The 26,691-nt window shown below is 36.0% G+C and overlaps 1 protein-coding gene across 1 annotated transcript in view; it reads left to right on the top strand.

Annotated features, from left to right (window-relative positions):
* The window catches only part of LOC149808504 (annexin A6-like), a 227,558-nt gene that overhangs the window by 62,638 nt on the left and 138,229 nt on the right, over nucleotides 1-26,691 (top strand). The window contains exons 8-10 of the mRNA XM_089978253.1: nucleotides 17,424-17,499; nucleotides 18,013-18,107; nucleotides 24,830-24,943. Of these exons, the coding sequence (XP_089834379.1) occupies nucleotides 17,424-17,499; nucleotides 18,013-18,107; nucleotides 24,830-24,943 (285 nt within the window). The remainder of the gene's footprint in view (nucleotides 1-17,423; nucleotides 17,500-18,012; nucleotides 18,108-24,829; nucleotides 24,944-26,691) is intronic.

The following is a 26,691-nucleotide window of genomic DNA, read 5'->3' as shown; positions in this document are numbered from 1 at the left end:
TTCTTTGTCCATCCATCCAGTTGCACAAGTTTATTATTGCTACTACTCCTAAACTAGTTGAAGGATTGCCATGAAACTGTACACACATTCATCCTAAGGCCTAGTTGGTCCTAAATGAAAATGGTGCCACACGTACATCCTGTATGACCTGCACAGTAGCCATCTTGTAAATCTTGTTATTGCTTATCATTCTGAATGGATGGTCATATCAACATGGGGTTTTCTTTCAAATATTTCTTATGATGTCTAGTTGTCCTAAAAGATTTGACATTCAATATGGCCACCATAATTGCCATTTTGAAAATTGCAACCAATCCTGAACAGAAAGTTATATCGACATGGGGTTTTCACCAGAATCCTATGGGCACTATGTCTTCACCAAGGCACTATGTCTTCTTGATCCTAAATGAAAATGGTTCCTATTTGACCTCTATTTCAACTGCCACGTGGACATCTTGAAAATCAGATTAGTTAGACCTCAGTTAAAATGTGGCTTGGAGTCTGACCTACAATATGACCACCATGAAAACATTATTATTGCTACCCTGAAGAAATGGAGAGCATTTTAACCAGAAAAATGTTTGTGATCTCTAGTTGCACCTATATGAAAATGGTGCAACTCTGACATCCAATATGGCCACAATAGCAGCCATCTTGAAAATTGTATTATTGCTTACCCCTCCTCAGTAGATAGTCTTATGAACATGGGGTTTTCACTAATAGGTTTTTTATGATATTTAGATAAATGAAAATAGTGCCAGTCTTATATCCAACATGGCTGCTGTGATGGCCACCTTGAAAATCTTCTTATCACATGGAGTTTTCACCCCAAAAAATTTAATGATGTATAGTTGGTCCTAAATGAAAATGATCTTGCGTTCATTGTGGCTGCCACAGTTTGAAAATCATTATTGCTCAAGAATATCAGCGATGGTTTCAACACTAACAGTTAGAAAGAAGAAGCAGTCTTATATTGGATTTCAAGAAAATGAATTCTTTTTTGACCAGTTGAGCGTCAGTCCTTTCCAGGAAATCTTTCTTTTTTATTTTCAAGTTCAACATCGCATTATATTTGTTTCATAATTGAAGTCTGGTTCTGTTTCTTTCATCACCATTTTCATGATAACATAAGCTTATAATTTGCTGTGTGTATTTGATTTATTTTTAAACCAATGTTTCAAAAAATTTTTTGTCCACAACAATAATTTTTATTATGTATAATACTGTTGAAATATTTCATTTTCATAGTACCATAATGGCTTTATTTTCATTTGCAATATTGACTTTTGATGCATTTGTCATTATTGATTAGCATTATGTGCAGATCTTAATCATAAATCAGTTGGCAGTGACTACTGGTTCAGCCTAACTCATTGGTTTTCAGTATTGAGATGAAATTTATTGGTATGATGTATTTGAGGTCCACTCGTATTGCATGTTTTGAGTTGTACAAGCCATACAATAATTGCTTTCATTATATGAATGAATAATTGTGCAATCTTATGACACCATAAAAATTGTTTGCAAACTTTTTCAGTCCCTCACCCCACCCAACCCCACCCCACCCAAGTAATTGCCACATCAGCTTTAATAAGTCACTTTTAGACTTTCTAAAATATAAGTCCATTTTATTTCAGGAATGTGATGTTCTGGTGTTGTCTGTAATCCATTAATATTTGCTTGTCTGACCCATAGCTTTGTAATGACTGGAGAGATTTTCAGGAAACTGAAATATGTATTATGCCATGTGCATCAGTGTGAAGGTCAAAACAAGGGAAAATAAACTCTGACTTGTAGTATCAGTGTTTAGTGTATAACATTTGAACCAGTGAAGATATTTTAATGACACTTTAACCAAATATCGATTATGACTGGGCAAAGAGATACATACCATAGCTATGTCCACTGATCAGTTTGAAGGCCTGTGCAAGGAAAATAAAATTCTCTGACCTCTGTCCATGTTCAGGTATAATGCTTGAAGCAGTGATGGTATTTTAATGAATATATATTTTGACTAGGATGAGATTACTAGATCACCTATCCTGTGATATTTGGTTTTGGTGTGTAGAAAGACAGATTTGGTTGAATGCTTGCCATCTTCCTGGGAAGTTTAATGTAGAAGCAGATCACCTATCTAGGAATTTCAGTGATGATGCAGAGTGGATGTTAAACAAAGCAATCTTTAATAAAAATTCATGCAATATTTGGACAGTTTTGATATTGATATGTTTGCCGCTAGATAGAATCATCAAATTCACAAATACGTGTTATATAGATGAGACCCACATGCATGGGCCATTGATGCTTTCTCTATGATGTGATCTGACCTAGTTTTATATATGTTCCCACCAACCAGCCTTTGCTTAAAAAAATTCCCTAATTCTGACAACAACTCTATCAGAAAAAATAGTATTATCATCAATATTTATGACATGCAAAGTTTGGCATCTCTGGCCACTAAGTAAGGCCAACAGGATCACCAGTTTCTGAGTCATTTGTTTCAAAGAAATGTACCCCAAGGGAAACAATGTTTCCCAAGGGAAACAATGCTGAAGCACAGTTCTCACATCCCAGGTTATGCCATATCTTGGCAAACATGGCCTACATAGAAAAACTCTTCTCAAAAATCTTTCTATAAACACATTATTACCTAGGTCAATACTACTGCTAAATTTAACTAAACTAGATATAGCAGATCTGGCAGTGTCGATGGAGCTGTAACGTAAACCAGAGTCAAACAACTCTGTCAGGAAAGCCAGGATCAAATTTACAGGTGGATCAAGGGTATCAATATGTTTCCCAACTGAAAATGCAACCATTTCTGGAGATGGATCCAATATTGTTTCCTTGTTTATTCTCTCCATGAGTTGAGTATGACACTGGAAGCTTGTCCTGCTATGCCTTTATGGAACAAGGCTTTCCTGATAAGCGAAACACAGCTAGCCGAATTTTCCACAGTTGATTTTCCTTGAGTGGAGCCTGAGGCAAGCACTCAACCAAATCTGTCTTTCTATACACCAAAACCAAATATCATGGGACATTTGATGTAGTAATATCTTCCTACCTCCGATTTTGTTAATGAAGGCAATGGCTACAGTATTATCCATGAAGATCCTAATGTGTAAGTTATATTTGTATCCACAAAGAGACTTTAATGTCAGGAAGCAGGCCTGCAATTCTAAAACACTGACATGGCTCATTTTCTCAGTACTACTCCAGCAACCAACAGTTTTAACATCGTCTCTCTCATTTACCCCTCCCCATCCTATAATAGAACTGTCACTTTTGATAATGTCTGGGTTACCTCTGCAAATAGGCTTAAAACTGATTTTAACATTTTGGATCCATCATTTATTTTTATCTTTAGCATTGCTGGAAGGAGAAATTGATGCATCATAATTGCCCTTATGCTTTTTCAGTAATCTGTCTTTCTTCCTTTCCCAAATTTTTTAGTAGAGAGCAGCATATTCTAAGCCTGGTTCACTAGCAACCATTGTGCCTATTAATTGTGCTAATTCATGAATAGTCAAATGTTTCCGCTTCAACACTGTTTCACAGAACTCAATCAATGCCTGTGCATTTCTCTCAGTCAATCTAACCATCATATTTGCTGAATTAATGAGAAATCCCACAAAGCTGATAGTTTGTGTAGGTTGCAAAATGGATTTAGTTGGGTGTATTGTAAGTCCTAAATCATCCAATAATGCAGCAGTAATGGTACACATTGTTTTGACACTCTAAGTATGTTGATCCTTGAAGAAGACTATCATCCAAACAGACAACATTGAGATAACCCAAATTATGCAAGGAAGAAAAAACAGACTTCATTGTTTTGGTGTATACTCTTGGTTGCCAGTCCATTTGGTAACCAGGTGTACTGATAAAATTGTCCTTTCCAGTGAAAGCATAAATATTTGCGAAAAGCAATGTCAACTGGAAGAGAGTAATATGCATCTTTCAGGTCAACAGAAGCAAAATAAGAATCTTTGTGAACGATGGTCAGTGCTGTTTTTAATGTCTCCACTTTAAAATGGTGGCGTACCACATGTGCATTGAAAGCATGAAGGTTAAGAATAACCCAGATCCTCTTCACTGACTCATCACGTGACCAACTCCATCTTGTGGCATTTCGGGGCATTTACAGGGGAAGTAAGATGACTGTACAGCACTATACTGACTATATATTACTATAATGACTGTAGAGCACTATACTGACTATATATTACTATAATGACTGTAGAGCACTATACTGACTATATATTACTATAATGACTGTAGAGCACTATACTGACTATATATTAATATACAGTAATACCTCATGCATTCGTGTTTCTGGATTTGCGAATTCACGGATTCGCGAAATTTTCATTGGTACCCTCTACGTACATGTTTTCTTTATTTTATTGAATTGTACCTTTGTTATAAGACTTCTGTGACATATGAAGTTTACCTAGTTTACCTTCCTGACAATGACAAAGAAAACATCAGTCATTAAGTTTACAGTCCCATTCGTTACTTGGTTTTACCTTACTGTGAGTGCAAAAGAAAATGGCAGCCAATGAATTAGTATAGGGGTAATATTAGTATACATGTACTGTACTGTAAATGAGCTAGTGTGGCAGATACCCATTAGGCGATTCTGTACTCTATCTTTACGTCAACCATTTATTTCTCTTTTTAAGGGTAATGTATTAAGCTAACTTTTAAATGAAATTAAAGTGCTTTGGGGGCATGATTTTGGGTCATATTTAGGGTTTAAACCCTAGAAATAAGTATTTATTAGCATTTTTAGTGACTCGTACCAAACATTCGCGATTCCTTCTGATCCGCGACTGGTTCTGGAACCTAACCTCATGAATGTTCGAGGTATTACTGTAATGACTGTATAGCACTATAATGACTATATATTACTATAATGACTGTATAGCACTATAATGACTGTATTGCACTATACTGACTGTATGGTACTATAATGACTGTATAGAACTATAATGACTGTATAGCACTATACTGACTATATATTACTATAATGACTGTATAGCACTATACTGACTATAGCACTATAATGACTGTATAGCACTATACTGACTATAGCACTATACTGACCATATAGCACTATACTGACCATATAGCACTATACTGACTGTATAGCACTATACTGACTGTATAGCACTATAATGACTGTATAGCACTATAGAGACCGTATAGCACTATACTGACTATATATATTACTATAATGACTGTATAGCACTATAATAACTGTAATAGTTTCTACACATGCTCGTTTTGTCATCTAATTAAAGAGGCTTCAAACACATTTAATTTGAGTAGCACTATGTGCTGCTCACATAAGGTAGTCAATGACCAACCTTTGCAGTTCAAAGTTAGGCCCAGGTGTATGATAATGCAGCAATAAAGCTGTCTTTGATTTTAATGGGTTTTTGCCATGTCAGAAAGTTGTTTTTGCTAACCTATATTGTCAGTAACCTTAGAATCTCGAAAATAGTACACTCGGGTTATCATCTAATGTACAACCTAATGTATTCATGCATGTAACTGATACCTAGTGTTTGGAATGATGTTTGCTTTTGACCTTTTTCATCCATTAAAACCTGGTCATGGAATTCTCAAGATTTTAAGCATAAAACTTGAGCTAAAACTCAAAGCCCAAGCCAGATACCATACTTGGAGTACATCTATGCCAATGAAATTTAGCTGTCAAGTAGATGGATCAAAATAAAGAGTTCTTTTAATTATATTGTAGATATATTCAGATTGATCATGTTGTCAATTCATATTCATGCTTTTGTCTGTACTTGTATGTTTCCTTGTAACCTGAGTTCCATCTACAACAATGAAAAGCTGGAGGTGATCATATTTAGTATTTGATTTCAAGGGAATGAGTAGATGACAACGAATGGTTTGGATCCAGGATCCTGAAAGGGGTTTGTGTGGGTTAGGGTGGGAGGGAGTGATATGTACTCTTGCTTTTAAACTTAACAATATTTGCACTAATTGACGGGGTGTCATCACGTGTGATATCATGTTTTAGGAGTAGATGACAGTGAAGGTCCTGAATCTAGACCTGGAGGGTGGGAGTGGGGATGAAACTTTGTTTGGATAGAGTTACAAATGGTCAAAACGTTTGGACTTTGAGCTTCAGGAGCTTGATTTTCAAGTTCAAAACATTTTGAGAATACAGTTCTGTAGATTATCTTTGCCATGCAATGATAATGAATATGATTTTAACAAAAAACACTGATGATGCTTACACATTGTAATATCAGTAATACATAATCTGTTGCTGTTGCATAGCTTACTCTTTTCCAGAAGAAAATATCATTGGCCTAATAATGAGAAATTATCCTCCCACAGGGTGTCTCTCAAGAAATATATTAAATGTAACCCATGACCCTGGTCCATGCACACTAGCCCTCACTCCTTTTCCAGTTGCAGCCATCATATGTTGAAATGTATTGAAGAGAAAATTGCTCTCACTTCAAGTGCTATATCACATTGCATGCATTCTTTTTATGAAATTTACTGTTAGATAAGTCATGTTTAGTATCAGATGTCTGAACAGTCACAGGTTCATTATACTTTTTTTTCTCTTCATAATCTTGCATGGAAGTTACACTACAACAATTATTTGATTCTTTTTTTAGCGCAGGTATTCATTAGTTATCCCTAACTTGGTCTGAGGACTCATCTTGATTCTGTTTATTGATGTCATACAGTAACATATCATATCAGACTTTTGCTGTTTACTAAAGGGAGTATATGAGGATATTGCATTGTTCAAGATGATTTAGAGGAATATTTTAGGGCAGCTCATGTATTTTTGTTCAGTTTATGTCAAAAATGTCAAAACATACACTTTATTCCAATGATATAAAAAAAAAACACTGGCTAAGAAATATGACACTCCAAAGACCAACTCAAGAACTTTCTTCTTGGGAAAAACTTAGAATGGATAAGTATTGGAGAGCAGATTTAAAAACCCAGATGCAGGAAACTGAAATTTGAACTTTTTTGCAGGATGAGCATGGTTGCTTTGTCATTGGCAAATTCTAATGTTGATGCAAAGAGTACCGGTACATTCTCCATTCTTCACAAAACAGAAAGTGAGTGAGCTCTTGCACATCAACAGTTTGGAAATGAGGGCAATGCTCTTGGCCCTTCAGTAGTCAACAAAAAAGAAATCACTGTATGTTGGTATCCTCCAACAACCAGTCAGTGGTAACATACCTTATGCAACAAGGAGGCTCACATACCCATTCTCGCTGCATGGAGGTTTAGAACCGCCTTCAATGGTCAGCTTTGGAAAGGATTACCCTCTGAGTTATAAAGAATATTTTGGTAGACAGTCTGTCCAGGAGGGAAAGAATATGCCTCACAGAAGGATCTCTGCACCAATCCTTGTTTTGGAGGAAATCCTGGTGGAGGCCAATCAACAAGCTCACCATTTACATTTCTCCAGTCCCAGACCAGAGATCCTAGCCAGTGGACACTTTCAATCTGAAATGGGATCATTTGTTAGCCTATGTCTTTCCACCCATCAGTATGATTCCCTAGGCACTTAAAAAAGTAAGGACCTACACTATCCAGCTCATCTTGACAGCCCTCTGTGGCCTAAGTAATCTTGCTTCTTGACCCTTTAAGTATAGCAGACAATCCCACAGAGAAGGGTCTCTCTGTCACAGCACAGGGTCTGTCTTCTCCACAACAGCCCTCAGATTCTCCTCCTTCATGTTTAGCTCATCTTAAATGATCTCTCCACCAGGACAAGCAAATTTGCCAAGTGCATCATTTAGTCCATGAGACAATCTGTCTTCAAGGTCAATGATGTGAAAGGGTGAATCTTTTGTGACTGGTGCACTAGGTCAGTATTACACATTAATTTTAGATGTCCCTCTCTGAACACACTGATTTAATCTCTTTTCTTCTTATATGAAGAGAGAGAGTGCTCAGGGCTATAAGGAATTCCTTTCCAACACACTCATTGTTTTGAAAAGCCCAGTCATTGGTGTGGACTTGAACATAGCTGACCTGATCAGGAATTTCAAGCTGCAAAGATTGGTGTCTTACTAATGTGTAGATGGAATCTGTCTTTTGTCCTGTGGTCTCGAACAAAAACTCTTATAAACATTTGGGTGAAGATTATTTTGAGAACCTTACCCCCAAGACTGTTTTCTTGATCTACTTGGTGTTTATGAGATGAAGGAGCAAGCTGCATACTCTATTCATTGAACCAGGCTCTATGTGGTTCAGTGGGAATTACGAGTCAGTTTCTCCCCTTTGCTAGCCATTTTTTCAGCAAAAAAGCCGTTTCCATTGGCTGCTCTACTTCTGATTGAGATCCCCAGTCTCAGTTGTTTCTGTGCTGGGGATGAGCAGGATAGACTTTTAGGCCCAGTTACAGCTTTATATTTGATCTGGAAGCATCAATAGAGAGAGGAATGGGTATGAAGTATCTTTTCCTAAAAAGCTCAGCTGATATCTCAGCTTCCATCATTTTATATAGGATTACTATCAAGCGAGAAGTGTCAGTTATCAAAAGGGCCTGTGTGGATACCATCCAACAATAGTGTACAGTTCTATGTAATAAGGATAAGTATTCCTTGCTGGTTTTTTTCTACCCATTTGTGGGATCATCAGCTTCCCTCTGAACTGGCAAATTTAGCTATGCAGTAGCAACAGGTTATGTATTACTGATATTAAAATGTAGCTTCTTTTTTTCAGGGTGGGGTGGGGTAGACAAATTTTATTCTCCTAATACTTACCTGTTGCTGTTACCATTCCCTCTGCCCACCCTGCACTGATGTCTCACTAGTTTTAAGGGTACATCCTGAAGAAATTTTTTTTGGGCTAGTGCACATGGGTCAGGGTCATGGGTTGGACTTAAGATCTTTCTTGAAAGGCGCCCTCTGAGAGGTTGAATTCTCATCCTATGGGTATTTTCTGTCTGGAAAAGGTGATTGATGCAGTGTCAACAAATAAGTATCACATTATTAAAATTAGCTTTATTCAATGCCCAAATAACATTTTCAAAGGAATTACATCAGGAAAATTAGCTTTATTTTCCCCCCAAGTACAATTTTCAAAGGAATTACATCTGGAAAATTGTCTAATATACTGCAGTTGTTTAAGCTTTGTAGGTAGTAATACACTGAATATCAAGCCAAAGATATTTAAAAATGCATAGAACTTCCAATTAATTTTTGATGAGCATTTGTTCATCTGTATTGCAGTCACATGGCAATTATGCCTCCCCAACCTCAGGAGGAAAATGTAATGGCTTGATGATGTCTGTCCATCATCAGTCCTTATGCTTGTCTGTCACTTTTTATAAGTAAGACACCTCAAAAGCTGCTGTCAGCAAAGTCAGACAAAATTGGATATTAAGATACATTGAATGGGTCTTAAGAACATTTACATTCTGTGGCTGTGCCATACTTTTTCATTTTTTTAATACATGTTTGTTAACTTTATGGACTTTTTATATACAAAAACCTTGTGAGCATATTTAAGCTAAAATTCCTTTATGCAGACTAATGAAGCTTAGTACAGTATCTTTATTCTTATGTATATATCTTGTTTAAGTTTTTGGATAATTATTGTACAGTGTGACCCCGCAATAACATGGTAGTTGGGAGTCATTGAACTTGACTGTGTTATAGACCAAACCATGTTATAAGCAACCAGGTCAGTTAGCTGAAGAAAATGGTGCATGGAACCCAACAAATTTGTGGGAGGGGTAGGTAATAAATGCGGGTGGTAAAATACGCACTTTATTGGCACAGTTACCATCTTAAATTGATGCATATTAAATGAGAAATACACCTATAGTGAAAACAGAGAAGACATATATAATAGTTTAGAGAACCAAGGATTGGTACATATGTGTGTATACTGTTAATATATACATGTCTAATGTATAGTATGAATAGAGTATCAATGCAATGTACTCAGCCATGAATCTCATCACATACTGGTACATTGAATCCACAATACAAGTGATTCCATCGAAAAGATGCATACACACAGATTTAAAATATTCAATAATTTTGTCACAGGTCATATAGGTCTGAATTCAGTGGAAAAACATGGCATTCAATCATGTAATGAATGAGGAAGCACATGTACTTTTCAGTATGTCCCAGGCAAGTAAAAGTTAGTTTGCATTTTAAGCTGCTGTTGGTAGCATTTGGAAGAATTTTAAAAAATTCTGCAAAAAGGAAACTTTCATTTCATAGTAAACATGTTCCAGTCACATTGGAAAATGAAAAAAATCCATCAGATTCCATTACTTTTTTAAAGTTTGGTTAACTTATTTCTTTGAAGTGAAGTTCTTTTTTTTATTGAAGATTGTAGTTGGCTTTCTTTGATGAAGGGTGCATATGTTATTGAAGTCACTGCTAAAGGACAGCTTTTGAGAACCAAACAAATGCCCATTTCTTATTGTGGCGGCAACATCAAATATTTGTATTGCATGATTGAGACTGATTCATTTGCTTAGTGCTTATTCATAATCTTTTTTCTTTGAAATTTCAGCAAACTATTTTATTTGAGTACATTTGTAAAAAAGGAATTGGCCATTGTTTGGTTGATTGCAGTTATTGTTCCTTACTGATTATTGAATAGACCAAGAAGTAAGATGTTGTTTTTCTTCTGGTGTTTTTTTTTACATTTGTGGTAGTGGAGTGATACTGCTTTCCATGCAAGCATCAGAAATTTAACAAATGGTCAGCGGATGATAGAGATGCATGTGTTCTGGTCTGATGACACAGATTACTACAGATAATGTGAGTGTTCTGAAGGATTTAATTGAAAAGAAGAGGAATTTTACTTACCATCCACATACAAATGTCAATCTATGTAAATATAGTAATTACTAGCGAGCGGCCAAAAATCCGATGAAAGATAGATTATGAGATAATGCCTCATCCGGTTGATCTCTGCTACCAGAAATGTCAACAACAAAAAAATGGATATCTCACAACATACAGTACTCATGCTAGATGTCAAGATAAGTGGATTATGATATAACAATGTACTGTTAAGATGGTTTGGCAATATGGACAAAGAATGTTTTTATGTAACAGTATATAAATTTCAGTACATTTTATATCAGGTTTGTGGCTTCCTTACATGGGGCCTCTGAATTTCTCCACTCCAAACCAATGGTTGTATACACAAGTTTAAACAGCCAACAATGTTGACAATAAAAAATATCGCCAGATGTTATATTTTGCCACCAATAAGGGGAACAAAATCACAGTTTGCAACATTGGCAAAGCCCTATGCAATCCCAGAGTAAACTTATTACACATTATTTATGGTACTTTTCAGAAGAAAAAACTATTTTTTCATGTATGAGAAAAATACATATAAAATTTCAGGAGCCGCACCATGATCATCATGTATTATTCATTCGTGATCTCTTCCCCAAAATGATAATAAACATTTTACATTTTTTTCATATTTGTACGAAAAAAGAAAAAAAATTTATTGTGAAAAATACATGTATGTAAAATTTTTGAGACACACCATGACCGTGTTATATTCAAATTCATGTTATAACAGAGGGTGTTATAGTGGGGTCACACTGTAATTATTAAAAATGTTTCTACATTTATAATTATTTTTGAACTTGTACTGTTTTGGTCCACAGTGTTTGCAAAAGAAAAATCTCTTTTTTATTTGGATTTTTGTCAAGGATTTCTGATACCTGGCCCCTTTTTTAAACAAACATCACACTTATCTGGCAAAGCTTATGCTTCCTGTATGCAACTGAAATTGACCATTCTGTTTCAGTCTTACAAAAAAAAAAATGAATAAAATCTAGGCTTTAGAATCAGGGATTTTCTTATTTATCAAATCATAACAGAATGTCATTGTATTCACTTTGCTAGGCTTTTCCTTTCATTCTGTCAAGTACCAATTTTATAGAATGATATTATGCTTTTTTAAGGGGGAGGGGGTTTGAGGGACATAAGATTTTGCTTTGATAAACATTTTCTCCTTCTAGTTTTATATACTTTTTCTTTGCTTTTTAGTGGTTGGAATAATTTTATTTGTCTTTTTGTTTTAGTGGTTGGAATAATTTTATTTGTCTTTTCTGAGTATTATATATCTTTTTGTTTGGTTATAATTTTATTTGCCTAAATTTTGTGATGTATAACTTTTGTTCACTCTTACTATGAAGTATGTATCATGCTCATTTTATCTGCAAGAACTCTTTTATAATGTAAAAAATCAATTACTTTTGTTTTTACTAGTACATGTAGTATGATTAATTTGTAAAGTTTGACATCTGAGATTGCAGTGTTAATGGAGAAACTCATTGTATATTTACCACAGCTCATGACTAAATTTCATATACTTAATTGTATCCTTAAAAAAATATAAGTAAGTATTTAGTGAATAATTTTTAAATAATCAGTTATGGCATTTATTACTTTCTGTTTAGCAGGGCATATCACCTTTTCCATTTTTATGAATTAGTTGTCTTCCATACTGAAATGTACATTGAATCTCTTTTATTGTCTTGAAGTCATCATATTATGAATTAGTTGTATTCCATACTGAAATGTACATGGAATCTCTTTTATTGGCCTGAAGTCATCGTATTCCAACCCATTTAGATGACATTTTTATATCATTATTTTGCCTGCTGTAGAAAAGAAAGAAGAGTCAGAAAACGATAGGCACACAGACATCAATGTCAGAGTCATCTGGGGACAACAGTGATTATGGGGATGAAGATCTCCAAAATGGGCAATTGACAAACCAGCCAAAAAAGACAGCATACCCTAATGGTAGGGGTGTAGAATCAAACAATGGCTTGGAGAATGTGCAGACTCTAGTAAACAACATGGCTGATGACAAGATTGAGCAGAATGATGATAATGATTATGGTGAAGAAACTTACGGTCATATAGATGAAAATGAGGTAGAGGTGAGTGAAAAGGAACATCATCAAAATGGTAAAATAACATCGGAGGACAGAAGATTGGTAAAATCTTCATCAGGTATTGCCGATAAACTCAGCAACGAAAATGATTCACAATTTACACAGAACAAAATGAGTTCAGAAATAAATAAAACACTTGGAAAAAGATTTAACAAATCAGAGCAAAAAACAGTTGTGAATCAACAAAAGGGTAGTTCACTTACTACAACATATATTTCTGTGAAAGATAAAAGGACTTCCAATTCCAATGTTCATTTTTTTAAAGATATTTCAAAAAGAACAATTTCACAGCACAGAAAGGCATTGGCAAGTGAGAACAAGGAGAATGGAATTGAAGATATCATCCTTTTGCAAACAAGAAGTTCACCACTTGATCAATTTCACAGTTCACCATACAAAATTTATACATGGCACAACTCTGATTTCAGAGTTCAGAAATCACATTCGCATGTTAAAGAATCACAGAACTCACATTCGCATGTTAAAGAATCACAGAACTCACATCATGAGATGCATTCACCATATCATTCACATAAAGCAGCTTTGTTACAAAAGGCAGATTTAAATCATGAGCATGCCGGTAAGGAAAAGGCAAATAGTTCATTTTCTAACAGGGTTCCAAAAGTGAATGCCCATTTTAACATTCCAAAGCTTCAAGAAATGCACGAGAATTCACCAGAGAAATCGTCACCAGAGTTGGGTTCAGAAATGGATAATTCGTGTTACATAGATAAACAGCAGCATTTGTTGTATGCCGATTTACCGTCAAGGAATATTTCAACACAAAACACAAAGAAGCATGGAAATGCACACAGGAGTAGTTCACATGCTGATGTTGTATGGCAAGGAGGTTCACAGTATGATGCACAGAAGGCAAGACACGTAGTGTTGATGTGTAGTACCAGTATGCATGTTTACTTTGATCTGCATGTATATGTTGTAGATGGTGGATGTTTTTTATGGTCCATGCATGATATGTGTGTGTGTATATATATATATATATATATATATATATATATATATATATATATATATATATATATATATATATATATATATTTAATGGCACATTAGCACAATAATGGCTATATGGTGCCTATTAAAGTACTAAAAGTGTTAAAATGAAGAATTGCAGAAAACCATTAGCCATGTATGATATAATGGCAGAGCATGAATTAAACACAATGTTATATTGTGCGTACATGATGTTAAAAATCTGCCTTCCTTCCTTATAATACTGAAATGCATGTGTGATAAATATTAAACAGGCAATGCTAGAATACAGCACCATTTGGGATGCCCCATTCTCACAAAAGATTCAAGACACGAAAAAATGACCAAGACTCCAGGTAGAAGCTATTGTTAGTCTGCATCATTACTGGATACATTTAAATGGGCATTTTTGCATGGTTTTCTTGAATGATTTGGCTTCTAGTCACATCAAACTTCATTTTTTGTTAGTAATTTGCTTATATACATATACTTGTTACTTTCTTGTACATATAGCAGCTGTGATGTCTGATGTTTTATACACCTAGTATTAATTATTTTATAAGGTGCACAAATAATCATACATGAAAACAGTTGATGATTGTTTTCTTAGGTATCAAAATTTGGAAGATTTTAACAAAATAACATTCTCTGTACCTTAACTTTAGAGGACAAATTTTGAAAAGTTCTTTATGAATTTATAGAGTGTGAAAAATTTGAGACAAAAGTGATGTGCATTTTTCATTTATTTGATCTTTCCCTGTCTTGATGAACCAAGTGTATTAACACTGCAGATGCAAGTAGTCAAGTACATACACACTGCAGCTACAGATAGCCAGGTGCATGTACACTGCAGATGCAAATTGTCAAGTGCATGCACACAGATAGCCAAGTGCATGTACACCAGTAGCCAGGTTCATGTACACTGCAGATGCAAATAGTCCAGTGCATGTACACTGATAGCCAAGTGCATGTACATAGATAGTCAGGTGCATCTACACTGCAGATGCAAATAGTCCAGTGCATGTATACTGATAGCCAAGTGCATCTACACTCATAGTCAAGTGCATCTACATTAATAGCAAATTGCATGCACACTGATAGCCAAGTGTATGTACACTTATAGCCAATTGCATGCACACTGATAGCCAAGTACATGCACACTGCAGATGCCAATAGCCAGGTGCATGTACACTGATATCCAAGTACATGCACACTGATAGCCAAGTGCATGCACACTGATGGCCAAGTGCATGTACACTGCATATGCAAATAGCCAGGTGCATGTACACTGATATCCAAGTGCATGCACACTGATAGCCAAGTGCATATACACTGCAGATGCAAATGGCCAGGTGCATGTACACTGATATCCAAGTACATGCACACTGATAGCCAAGTGCATGCACACTGATTGCCAAGTGCATGTGCACTGCATATGCAAATAGCCAAGTGCATGCACACTGCAGATGCAAATGCTTTTTGATTTTGTTTATTGTATATGTTGCTATTGTACATAAATGCATTCATAATTGTTTATTTCAATATTTTACTTTGGTTTCTTTTGTTTACATTTTTTTGTTTTGAAATCTTGTTTGTAATTTGTTTAGTGTCGTATCTTTATTTGTAAGATATACAGCAGTTTTGTAGTTTTTCTTCACAATGCTGCACAGTGATTATTCTCATGTGACTGTTTGCCATTTACTTGTTTTGCAATATAATAACTGGTTAATGTAATAAATTATGGAAAAGGTAATTTACTGTAAGTTTGGCTCAGTAAGAATTTTATTTATGTCGAGAAACCCTTTCTTATACATGTGCTGTAAAGTATGTTCAGTTTTGTATCTCACTTGAGTCTCATACTCTCCATTGAAATTTACATTTATCAAATTTTGCTCTGATCATTACATATTCTTCATATAAGTAAAGAATGGAACCTCTGCATTATTTTATGAGATTCCATTGTTGAACCATTCAGAAGTATTTTCTCTTATTTATATACTGCCACCATTTTGAGGAGGGGCAGAGACATATGATGTTCTATCTAGTCTTCTTCTGCATGGTTCTGTGGGATCTTCACAAAAAAGGATATGGTAAGGTCAATGAAAGTGATTGGAACCCCCCCCCCAAGTGAGGTTTAGCAACAATCTGGTAAAGTCATTGATTGATTGGCAGGTAGTCAGCATTCATAATTGAAACTTAGATCCCTTTTATGCACACTTTTTACATTATTGTTTATGTTTTGGACCAACCACATGAAACAATTATGGATAGAGTAATACAAGCTTTAGTTAATGAATGATAATCTTGCAAATTGTTGGACAGTGACATTAACACATTAACCCCTAGCAACGACATTACGGGGCAGGAGGTAGTAACCTACTGCCGAGCTCTGTAGCGTCATGGTCATGCATGATACACTAAAGTGGGTGGTATTATAGAAAGGTAGACAGATGTAGCTCTACAATGATACCAAATAATCTGGAATATCTAGTTGCACTACAAAATACAGATAGAAAAAACCTCATTTTTTGGACCTGACTTTTTTTTACCCAAAATTTGCCCGTGGTTGGAATCTGATTTTGTGTCCGGATTTTAGACTTTTTGGTCTCAGATCTAAGGCAAACCAGTATGAACTGCAAACAGACAGATGAGCCTTTGCAAAAAGTAGGATAAGATGGGCATTTGGAATAAAGAATGGTCTCCATACAAAAATAATGGCTCCGTTTAGCAAAAAAAAAAAAAAAGAAGTCCAACTTTTACCATTCTGCTCATGCGCGAGTCAAATATAAAGCCAATGAAAATCAATGTTTCTAACACCACTAGGCAGTATGTTATTGAAAGATGACCGGGGATTTGGTGTTTTCGAGTCTATTCACAAATAGCTTTCAAAATGTGTTTCCTACTCGATTTTTAGGCAAAAATGACAAAAATCTCCAGGGGTTAATGTGTTAACTGAGGACATATACATTTTACCCCTCAACCATTATATATACACTTGCATTAATTGCTTATGCACAAATACTGCTAATGGACTCTGCAATATATTTTATACAGAAATATAGAAATAAAGGACACCTCAATAAGAAATGGTTGTACAGACCTTGATCAGACTCATTATTAACATTGATCTCTTGATTAAATGAGATTAAGGATGTTACCCAGGTCTATCTGTCCTGTCCTGTCAGGTTATGTAATGTCAATTTTGTTGTAATTTTGTTTCTAATCAATAACATTTGAAGAACTTCATAGATTGAAACCAAATTTAGCATGCATCTATATAATTAGAAGAGCTAGTCAGATTTGATTTTCATTATTTTGCAACAAAATGTAACAAGTTATGGCCCTTGTTTGACTTTGAACATAGCCAGTCAATTACATCAAATTGGCTGGGGCACATGTGTCATATGGATACATTTCTAGTTCCATGTAACAATTTGTATTCCATGTTTTCCAGGAGCATGCTAGAAATGCAGGTACTGCTGAAGATAATGGTGACATCACTCTTCTCTTCAAGGCAGCAAAACAGATGGGTAATTTAATTATAATCTGCTGAAATAATAAAGCTATCTCACACACACACACACACACACACACACACATCACCATGTTTTCTTCAAGGTTACTGTAAGACATGATTTCAGATTTCATGTGTTTATAAATAAAGTACATTTTGATAACTCAAAAATCAGTCACTCCATTGCATCATTTGAATAACTAGCTCAGTCATGCTGTCAGAATTTTTTCCCATGATCTCAAAAACTCAGACAACCAGAAACTTGAACCATAAGTATGTACTCACAGAATGTCAAGTATAGGAACTTTGCTGCAAAAGGGAAACTTGAAATCTGGAGTGAAGCCGAATTCCGAGAGTTTTTCAGATTAATATTTACCCATCACACCTTTATCTCCAAGTCAGTTTGATCAGATTTCTAATACAGTGGTTTAAATGCATAATGTACCAAGTTTGTATATCATGAATTGTAGTTTTAGGATGTCAAAATGGAATGCATGTCAGTACCATGTCTTTGTTTCTTTTTTTTCAGCCAAGCCAGATGAGGTTTTTATTAAAGTGCTGGTTAAAAAGAATCATAAGCAGAGAATGCCCCTCAAGGAGAAATTCAGGCAGAAGTATGACCTGGTATGTTTAAGTGATGTCCTTTGATTTAAAATAGATGAGGAATCTACATATCGGATGCTGTAGCTGAATGACCACTCCTCATGTAATGCCTACTATTTTAGCTATAGTGAGTAAGAACAGTACAAAGTCCAACTCTGCAATGGTTGGTGACTCACAGGACAGCCTACTGGTATTTACTTTAACAAATAGGTTATAGTATATGAGCACACAGTGGTGGCTGTTTGACTTGGCATGGCCGAGGGCTGTTTGACTTGGCATGGCCGAGGGCTGTTTGACTTGGCATGGCTGAGGGCTGTTTGACTTGGCATGCCCAAAACAAAATGATACAATCAGAATCAGTTGTATTTAAGTGTAGAAGACAAATTATGATTTTAAAAAGTTCTTATTTTGTGAGGTCATATAGGTGAAGATTAGATTAATGTACATAGAGCCCAAAATGTAAATTTGATTCCAAAATAGAGGGATTTTTAATGGGAGCCATAGTGGCTTTACACATGACCATCTGAGTGCAGGTTCAATTCTGTCCAGATCAGTCAGGATTGGCTGCTGTGCTCCATTTGCATTGGCACCATACCTTTTGTCATTGTTTATGTGTCAGTCAATACCAAACCAAGCCAAATTAATATTTTTAAAGAAAACATTCACTAGTCTGCATGCAAATAATCATTTTGGGTTTTTATACTTAGTTGTAGATTTGTATTTATCTATTAATGGAAATTGGATTCACCATTGGATATATCCTCCAATCAGATATTAGGAATATAAGCCCTGCTACCTCCAGAATCCAGCCCTCCCAAAAATAAAAATGTATCTTTCTGTCTATAATATATAGACAGAGGCAATACTTCCTCTTGCCACCTGCAAGTGATGTCAGTTTAAGCTTTCGCTTGTGAACTGACAAGACATATTCACTTTGCCTCATGAAATCAAGTGGATATTTGTGCTGTTTTCGTTTGATTGAGGTTCTTGTTATTTTCAGATGTGTTAAAGATTATTCTGCAGGTGGTAGACATTATCATTTTAATTTTGACTTTAATTATGTGATTTTTTTTCCACCTATGCAAACTTAGTTTCTGCATTCTCTGACCGCATGGCTGTACAAGGCTACATTGTATTAGAATGTGTTGAAGTTCGTATTTATCACCTCTGGTATATCAGGTGTCTCTGATAACTTTGGGGCCTGTAAATCTGAGCACATCTGGTTTATAAATGTCCTTCCATCTTAATCAATTTTAGGTGAGAATTTTGACACTTTAAGGGAGTTTCCACCCAATTCTATTCAGCCCTGGTGGCATAAGTGACCCATCATTTCCAAGCATGGAAATTGGATCTGTAAGTCTGGGCACATGGGGCTTATAAATGATATGATTGAGTCGTTCCATCTAGCCATTCCTCAGTTTTGATGCTGTCTTGCCTATTGACCTTATCATCCAACCATCAGATCTTGAGTCATACTGTCCAGCCACACCTCAGTTTTGTTTTTGACAATCCATCTATACCAATTTGATGACTACATTCCATAGATATGGCTAGCCATTTACTCAAGGCTTTCCCACTTGGACAGTACTGTGACTATGTTATAAATGATAATCATGCTTTGTCTAGGCCTCTGGGAATTTAGCATATGGATATTGATCTTGATCCCATCTAGGACAACCCACTCACTGATGGTTTGAATAAACCTGATGATAGTACAATCTCACATACCACAACAGATCAGACTGAGATTAACTTTAAGGTGTCAGTAAGTTTATGGGGTGTTGAATGTGCACCACCATGTTTTCTACACCAGCACACAAGGGACAAGGACTCGGTTCTTTTTGACCAAGAGGAAATCATCCCTTCTTTCTGTGTTCAGTGGGATGATAGAAGATTTGTGGAAGCAGGCAACCCAAGAACTGTCCCTCCATATTTCCGTACAAGAACCATTGCCTTATACATCATCTTCAGTTCACCCTCAATGATGTGATGACAGGAGAGAAGGAGATATGGGATCATTGTCTGTTCAGCTCAAAAGCCATCTTGATCTCAATCCTATGCATGAAGACAATCTGCTAATCAGGTTTGGAGGCAGTCATATCAAGATGTCCCCAACTGCCTGCAGACAACTATTCAGTAGTGTGATTCTTGTTTGTTTTTATAACATAGTTAGATCGATCTCTTTCTGCCAAGCAAGTGGGTGGTTAGACTCAGAGGTGCTTTGATTCTTATTTTGCCAACCATCTTCCCTTTCATCCTCTCCATTTCTGATGGAAGTATTCTTGGACTTGGTAAAGGACACAGTTTTGTAGCAAGAGATATGGACGCTCATAGGGAAGCAGGCAGTGGAGATTATTCAGAATCCACATTCACCAAATTTTTCCTCCAAACCATTTTTGTTAGGATAGCCAGTGGCATTCAAGATGGAAACATCAGGATCAGTCTGCCTTTCCATTTGAGCCATCAAATTTACAATCTGTCTTGATAAGACAGACACATATTTTCACTTTCCCATCCATCCATCCTTACAGAAATTCCTGTGGTTTTCATACTGAGAAAATTGTTATCAGTTTTATGCTCTCTCTCTCCCAGTTTGAACATAATTCCTTGGGCCATTATGAAACTACTACGCTGTATTGTATTTTCTGTATGACTTCATCAGTGGTGGCATATTGGACGACATCCTTCAGAAACATATGATCAGTTCCATTCTAATCAAAGGAAAGAACAATTTCATTTCCCTTTCACTTTATCTAGGTTTTCTGATCAATTGGGAAGTCCTATCTTTGTCCATTCTGTCAGTTCATCCGTTTGGGTATGGATTTTCTTCCCCACCACAACCAGGTACCTCGTCTCCACTTTCATGTAGTCCAAAATCCTCATCCTCACAGATTCCATTTCCAACACAAAATAGATAAAAATCAGGGAGTCCCTGCAATCCCTTGGATTGTTCAATGCAGCAGCATATCTTATTCTGCTGGGTTTCCTCTAAATGCACTCTTTGTAGATGACCTTGCTATCTTAAGGTCATTCTTCTTCCATTACTGCTTGGTTACAAAATCAGTATAACGAGTGAGATAGTATTATTCCTGGATCAGTAATGTAAGCAAGGTTGGCTCATGACATAAATACCTCTTGGACAGCTGCACCCACATGTGTACTGTGTGTACAATGCAAACACCTGTGGTTAAGCAAACCTTCTGTTACTTGACTTCAACAATGTCAAGAGCCAGAGGGGTATGGAGGACACAGGTCTCCGCATCAATCTCTTGGAGATGAAAGCTATCATCAAAGCCTTTCATCTCTGGAGTGACCATCATCAGAAGAAGATGGAGCTCATCATGTCAGACAGCTTGGTTGTGGTGATATACCTTCTAAAACTAAGTGGTACCAAATTACCCCACCTCTACATTCTGGTCAGGACATTCTGTCATTGGTGCTCACAACACAACATCAACATTCAGATCAGATACTAGCAGACTCAGGGAGGGAACAGATTCTCCTTACAGAGTGGACCCTCCATGTGTTGGTATTTCATTAGATTTGTCAGGTATGGGCATATCCAATGATTTATATTTTTACAGTTAGATGGAATCACTGTCCACCTACATTTTTTCAGTACAGGATCCTGAGGTTTGGTCTGTCAATGCTCTTTCTTTTAGTTGAGAGGGTCTATGGCCCTTTTCTAACCCTCAACGATCTTAGTTCCAAGATATACAAAATTGGGGGGACAGGAGTGCAGAAAGCTTCACATTGCCTCTTTCCACTGGGAGAAATCCTTGATCAATGATCTTCTTGATTTAGCAATAGATCTATCTGGGAAGATCCTGGCCAGGCTTAATCTTCTCAATCAGCCTTGAACCCACATGTTCCATGATTGCCCAAACCTTCTTCTCCTTCATGCTTTACTCTTGACTGGAGAACTTGTAGCAGAAACAAATCAAACCTTTAATCAAAGAAAGAATTACATGAGCTAGTAGGCCCTCCAATTTAATGGTTATGAAGAGAAGTGGCATATTTTCAGGGACTGGTGCAAACTTAAAATCAGTTGGCTCATTGAGTGCAGTTATCTTACAAGTAGCTAATTTTTTTTCTGTTCCTGTTTGTGGAGAAAAAAATTGGCTGCAATTACTATTAAGGGCACATTCCATTATCATGGCAGGGAGAATGTTAACAAAGACATTCTGTCATAATGGTAGGAAGGATCTTGGTCATAACAGAGATCTCTCTGACTTATTGTCCTACTTTGATGTGGGTAGGCCTAAATCACTCACGTTTTTTTTTTCTGAGTGGAATCTTTCATGGGCACTGACTTTACGAATTCAAACAATTTTGAGCCCTTAGCCAATACCTTACTGAAGCTCCTTTCATACAATATCTGTTTCCTGATAGTGTTTGCTTCAGCATGTACAGTGAATTATATGCCATCCCTGTTGACCCAGCCTATCGTCAGTTTTGATCAAATGGCTTGGCAGTGTTTATAATGCACCCAAGTTTGGTTGAATTGGTCATCATCAATGGACAATCAAAAGTTATCATGCAATTTCTCTTCTGTTTTAACACGACTCAAGAGGATTTCAAACAGGATCTGGTATGTGTGCTCAGACTTTATCTGATGCAGTCTGAGCCAGTTTGTGGAGCTCAAAGATGCCTTTGTCCCAGTCAAACCATGGAAATGGGACATAACCCCTCAAGCCCTTTAATTGAGGTTAAAGTGCGTAATACATGACATATCTGACATACCACTAGAACAAAATTGCCTCATGAATATCTTTTCTTATTAGATAAGAGCAATGTCTGTGAGCCTTTCTCCCAGCATATCACTAGAACAGAGTCTTCTCATGAAGATCTCTACTCATGAAATAAGGCATCAGTTGACATTTTCACAACCTCCAGATGAGCACGTCACTTTACAGCTTTTGCTGGATTCACCAAATTTTACATGGTAAAGAAGATCTCATTATTTCTTCCTTCCAGACATAAAGCACATCAACTCTAGTTGTATTGCCCCTAATTAGGAGAGTGGGTTAAAACTGGAAATCAATATTCTCCCCTCAGAGGTTACCTGTGGTATAGGTTGGATGCTCATCATTCCCTCTGCCTATTACCTATTCTCCTAATGGTAATGTGATCAGGGAATGTTTCTGAAGGAAAATGCCAATTTCTTAGTAAATTATGTTTTTCCTAGAATACTTACTTGATCACATTACTACCTCCCATTCTCCCTGCAATGTGAACATCTGGTTACAGAAAGTCCCACTCCTCATAAACTGATACCACCACTGGGTGCCAATTGGGCAAGAGTTATTGCCCATTGGCTATATATAGTGTAGACAGAAAAGATGAATATTTGCCTTTGGGAGGGTTGGATGGAGGATGTAGTAGGGCTTATATTCCTAACACTAATGTGATTGCATAAGTATTTTGGGAGAAACAAAATTTACTAACAAATTGCTTTCTACAAAATCAGGTCCTGTGGACTATGTTCTTCATGTACTGTAACTAAGTTTAATTTCTGCAAAATAGCTTAATATTTTGCACAATGTTTCAATCACACTTTACAATTATGGATTGTCAGTTCCTTCATGGACCATGGTTGTCATTATTTAGGGAATCTTTATTATTTTTTGAGAAACAAATTTATTTTTTTACCATGTAATTTGAGTAATGCAGATGATACTGCAGTGCAGCATAAAATAATAGAGCTATACAATTTTTTTTTCAGATTCATTGATGAGTTTTGAGTAATTGTTAATTCAGAATTTTAAGCAGTTGTTAATTTTAATGATTTTTTTCTTTTTTATTAATTGTTTTAATTTCAGCAGATTCCTTGTTTAGGGACCTGCAAATTCTTATATCAAGCTGCAGAGTAGGAAAACTGAGATTGGTTGGTTGGTTGATAGACTGACTGATTGAAACTAAAGTGATTGTAAGACACATGGAGAAGGAATGCTGTTGGTTGGTTGATAGACTGACTGATTGAAACTAAAGTGATTGTAAGACACATGGAGAAGGGATGTGGTTGGTTGGTTGATAGACTGGCTAATTGAAACTAAAGTGATTGTAAGACACATGGAGAAGGGATGTGGTTGGTTGGTTGATGGACTGACTGATTGAAACTAAAGTGATTGTAAGACTCATGGAGAAGGGATGTGGTTGGTTGGTTGATAGACTGACTAATTGAAACTAAAGTGATTGTAAGACACATGGAGAAGGGATGTGGTTGGTTGGTTGATAGACTGACTGATTGAAACTAAAGTGATTGTAAGACTCATGGAGAAGGGATGTGGTTGGTTGGTTGATAGACTGACTGATTGAAACTAAAGTGATTGTAAGACACATGGAGAAGGTATGTGGTTGGTTGGTTGATAGACTGACTGATTGAAACTAAAGTGATTGTAAGACTCATGGAGAAGGGATGTGGTTGGTTGGTTGATAGACTGACTAATTGAAACTAAAGTGATTGTAAGACACATGGAGAAGGGATGTGGTTGGTTGGTTGATAGACTGACTGATTGAAACTAAAGTGATTGTAAGACTCATGGAGAAGGGATGTATATTAGTACATTTTTCATGATAAGCTTTGGGGCCTTGTAAATAGTTGGACTTACTGAATATTAAGATCTTCTTACATGAAACTTTGGCAGACATTTTGTAAAAAAAATACAGGATGTTCTCATCACCAACCATATTCTTAGCAAGAGAGAAATGTGGTAAAAATGAACTTGTCTTTCTCTTCTAAGGACTTAATGACAGAATTGAAGAGTGGTTTAGGTCTGGACTGGGAACGTTTGATAGATGCCTTGCTTCAAGAACAAGGCGTGTTGGATGCTTTTGCTGTCTTTGATGCTCTCAGTGTAAGTATTAGTTTTTTTTATCCATTATAACCTTTCTTGCAATTACTTCCACTTGTGGTTTTTTGTTAGAATACTATCACATGTTTAGTTTATTCTATAGACAGTTCAACAAGCTTTGAGTTAAATTGTTGTCAAATATATTTTATGTTTGCCAGAAATTGGTTTTCATTCACTGTTGTAAAAAATTGTTGTACAGTGATAGCTCTCTCTCAGTAAGTGAATTTTTTTCTTGCAAAATGAACAAAAAGATTTCATGAAAAGTTTTATATTATTACATAATTCCCATGATACCTTTGTTTCAGTGGATGACACAAAATCATGTGATTTGCAGTAATTCATGATATTGCACAATCGTGCATTGTTTTATCAAGATTTTATGAAATTCCTGTATTTTTGTTGCAAATGTGTCTTTCAACAACACAGTATATTGTTTTCTCATACACATTGTAAAATCATGGCATTTCTGTCATTTGTAGTTTGAAACTTCTGGTAGATGTCCCTGTTGATCTTATTATTTTTTCACTGGTTCCATATTTTCTGGACACGAAACATACCGTACTCTTAAATAGATAAAAAATCAGTGTCAACATAGTCCTGACTGGAATAAAATGAAGTAAACATTGAATCTATTAAAGTAATTTAGACTGCCAGTCATATAGCAAGGAAAACTGTATAGCCTACAAATAATTATGTTTCACTAATTTGTGTTGGGGCAGATACAAATAGTTTTGAACTGTCATTAATTTAGGGGGATTCAAAATAAATTTTATTTTATTTCATGACTGAATTAAACTTGTTGAGTGTGTCTTAGATTTTACTATACCCCCTTAAAAGTTACATTGGTAAATACTGTGTCAGTACCTTGATAATTTCAGCCGAGGTTCAACACTGTCCTGATGTTATAAAGCATTTATATGGCATCATGCCTCCTTTGAACTGGCATTTCTCCTATGTTATAAAGCATTTATATGACAACATGCCTCCTTTGAATTGGCATTTCTCCTATGTTATAAAGCATTTATATGACATCATGCCTTCTTTGAATTGGCATTTTTCCTATGTTATAAAGCATTTATATTTCATCCTGCCTTCTTTGAATTGGTATTTCTTCTGTGTTGAAACAAGCTGAATCTTAAACATATGTAATAAAGCAATTATCAAACTTTGTGTTGGTGAAATGGAAGTTTTATAAACCAGTAAGCCAGTGTAGTGGTCAAGGCATACCAGGCCAATTACTAATAACCCTGACCTTTTAGTCTTGTAGTATGTGCACCAGACTGTGAGACAGATGAACTTGGTTCAATTCCCAAATGTGACACTTAGAATTTTTCATCCCTCCCATTTTCGTACACTTCACATTGGTTAGTATGTGGTTAACAGGTTCATAAAATGTCAAAGTTACCTAGACAAAGGTCATTAATTGTTTTGTAAGCAGATAGCAAGACATAAATATCACTTTCCTGGTGGGGGATGGCAGCTAGCACTTGTGACAGCATAATCATCGTCAGCAAGATTTTGTGGAAAAAATCACATACTGCACAAGTTTTGTCACCCTGCCTCGGCAGAAGCTATGCATAGTCAATCATTTAGTTATTTGCATGTGTCCAGCCATCCATGCCCTAGTTTAAATTCTATATTAAAGATTTTAGCTTACCATCCTGTAAGGCTAAAACTGCTAATTTCATTTCTCAAAGGCATTGTTCAATTTCAATCAGATATGGCAGAGACCTTAATTGCAGGCCTGAAGA

Source organism: Sinohyriopsis cumingii, chromosome 1, assembly GCF_028554795.1.
Source record: "Sinohyriopsis cumingii isolate HCF-2022 chromosome 1, ASM2855479v2, whole genome shotgun sequence".
NCBI classification, from domain to species: domain Eukaryota; kingdom Metazoa; phylum Mollusca; class Bivalvia; order Unionida; family Unionidae; genus Sinohyriopsis; species Sinohyriopsis cumingii.
The sequence above is the reverse complement of the archived record's forward strand: the minus strand, read 5'-3'. Positions and strand labels throughout refer to the sequence as shown.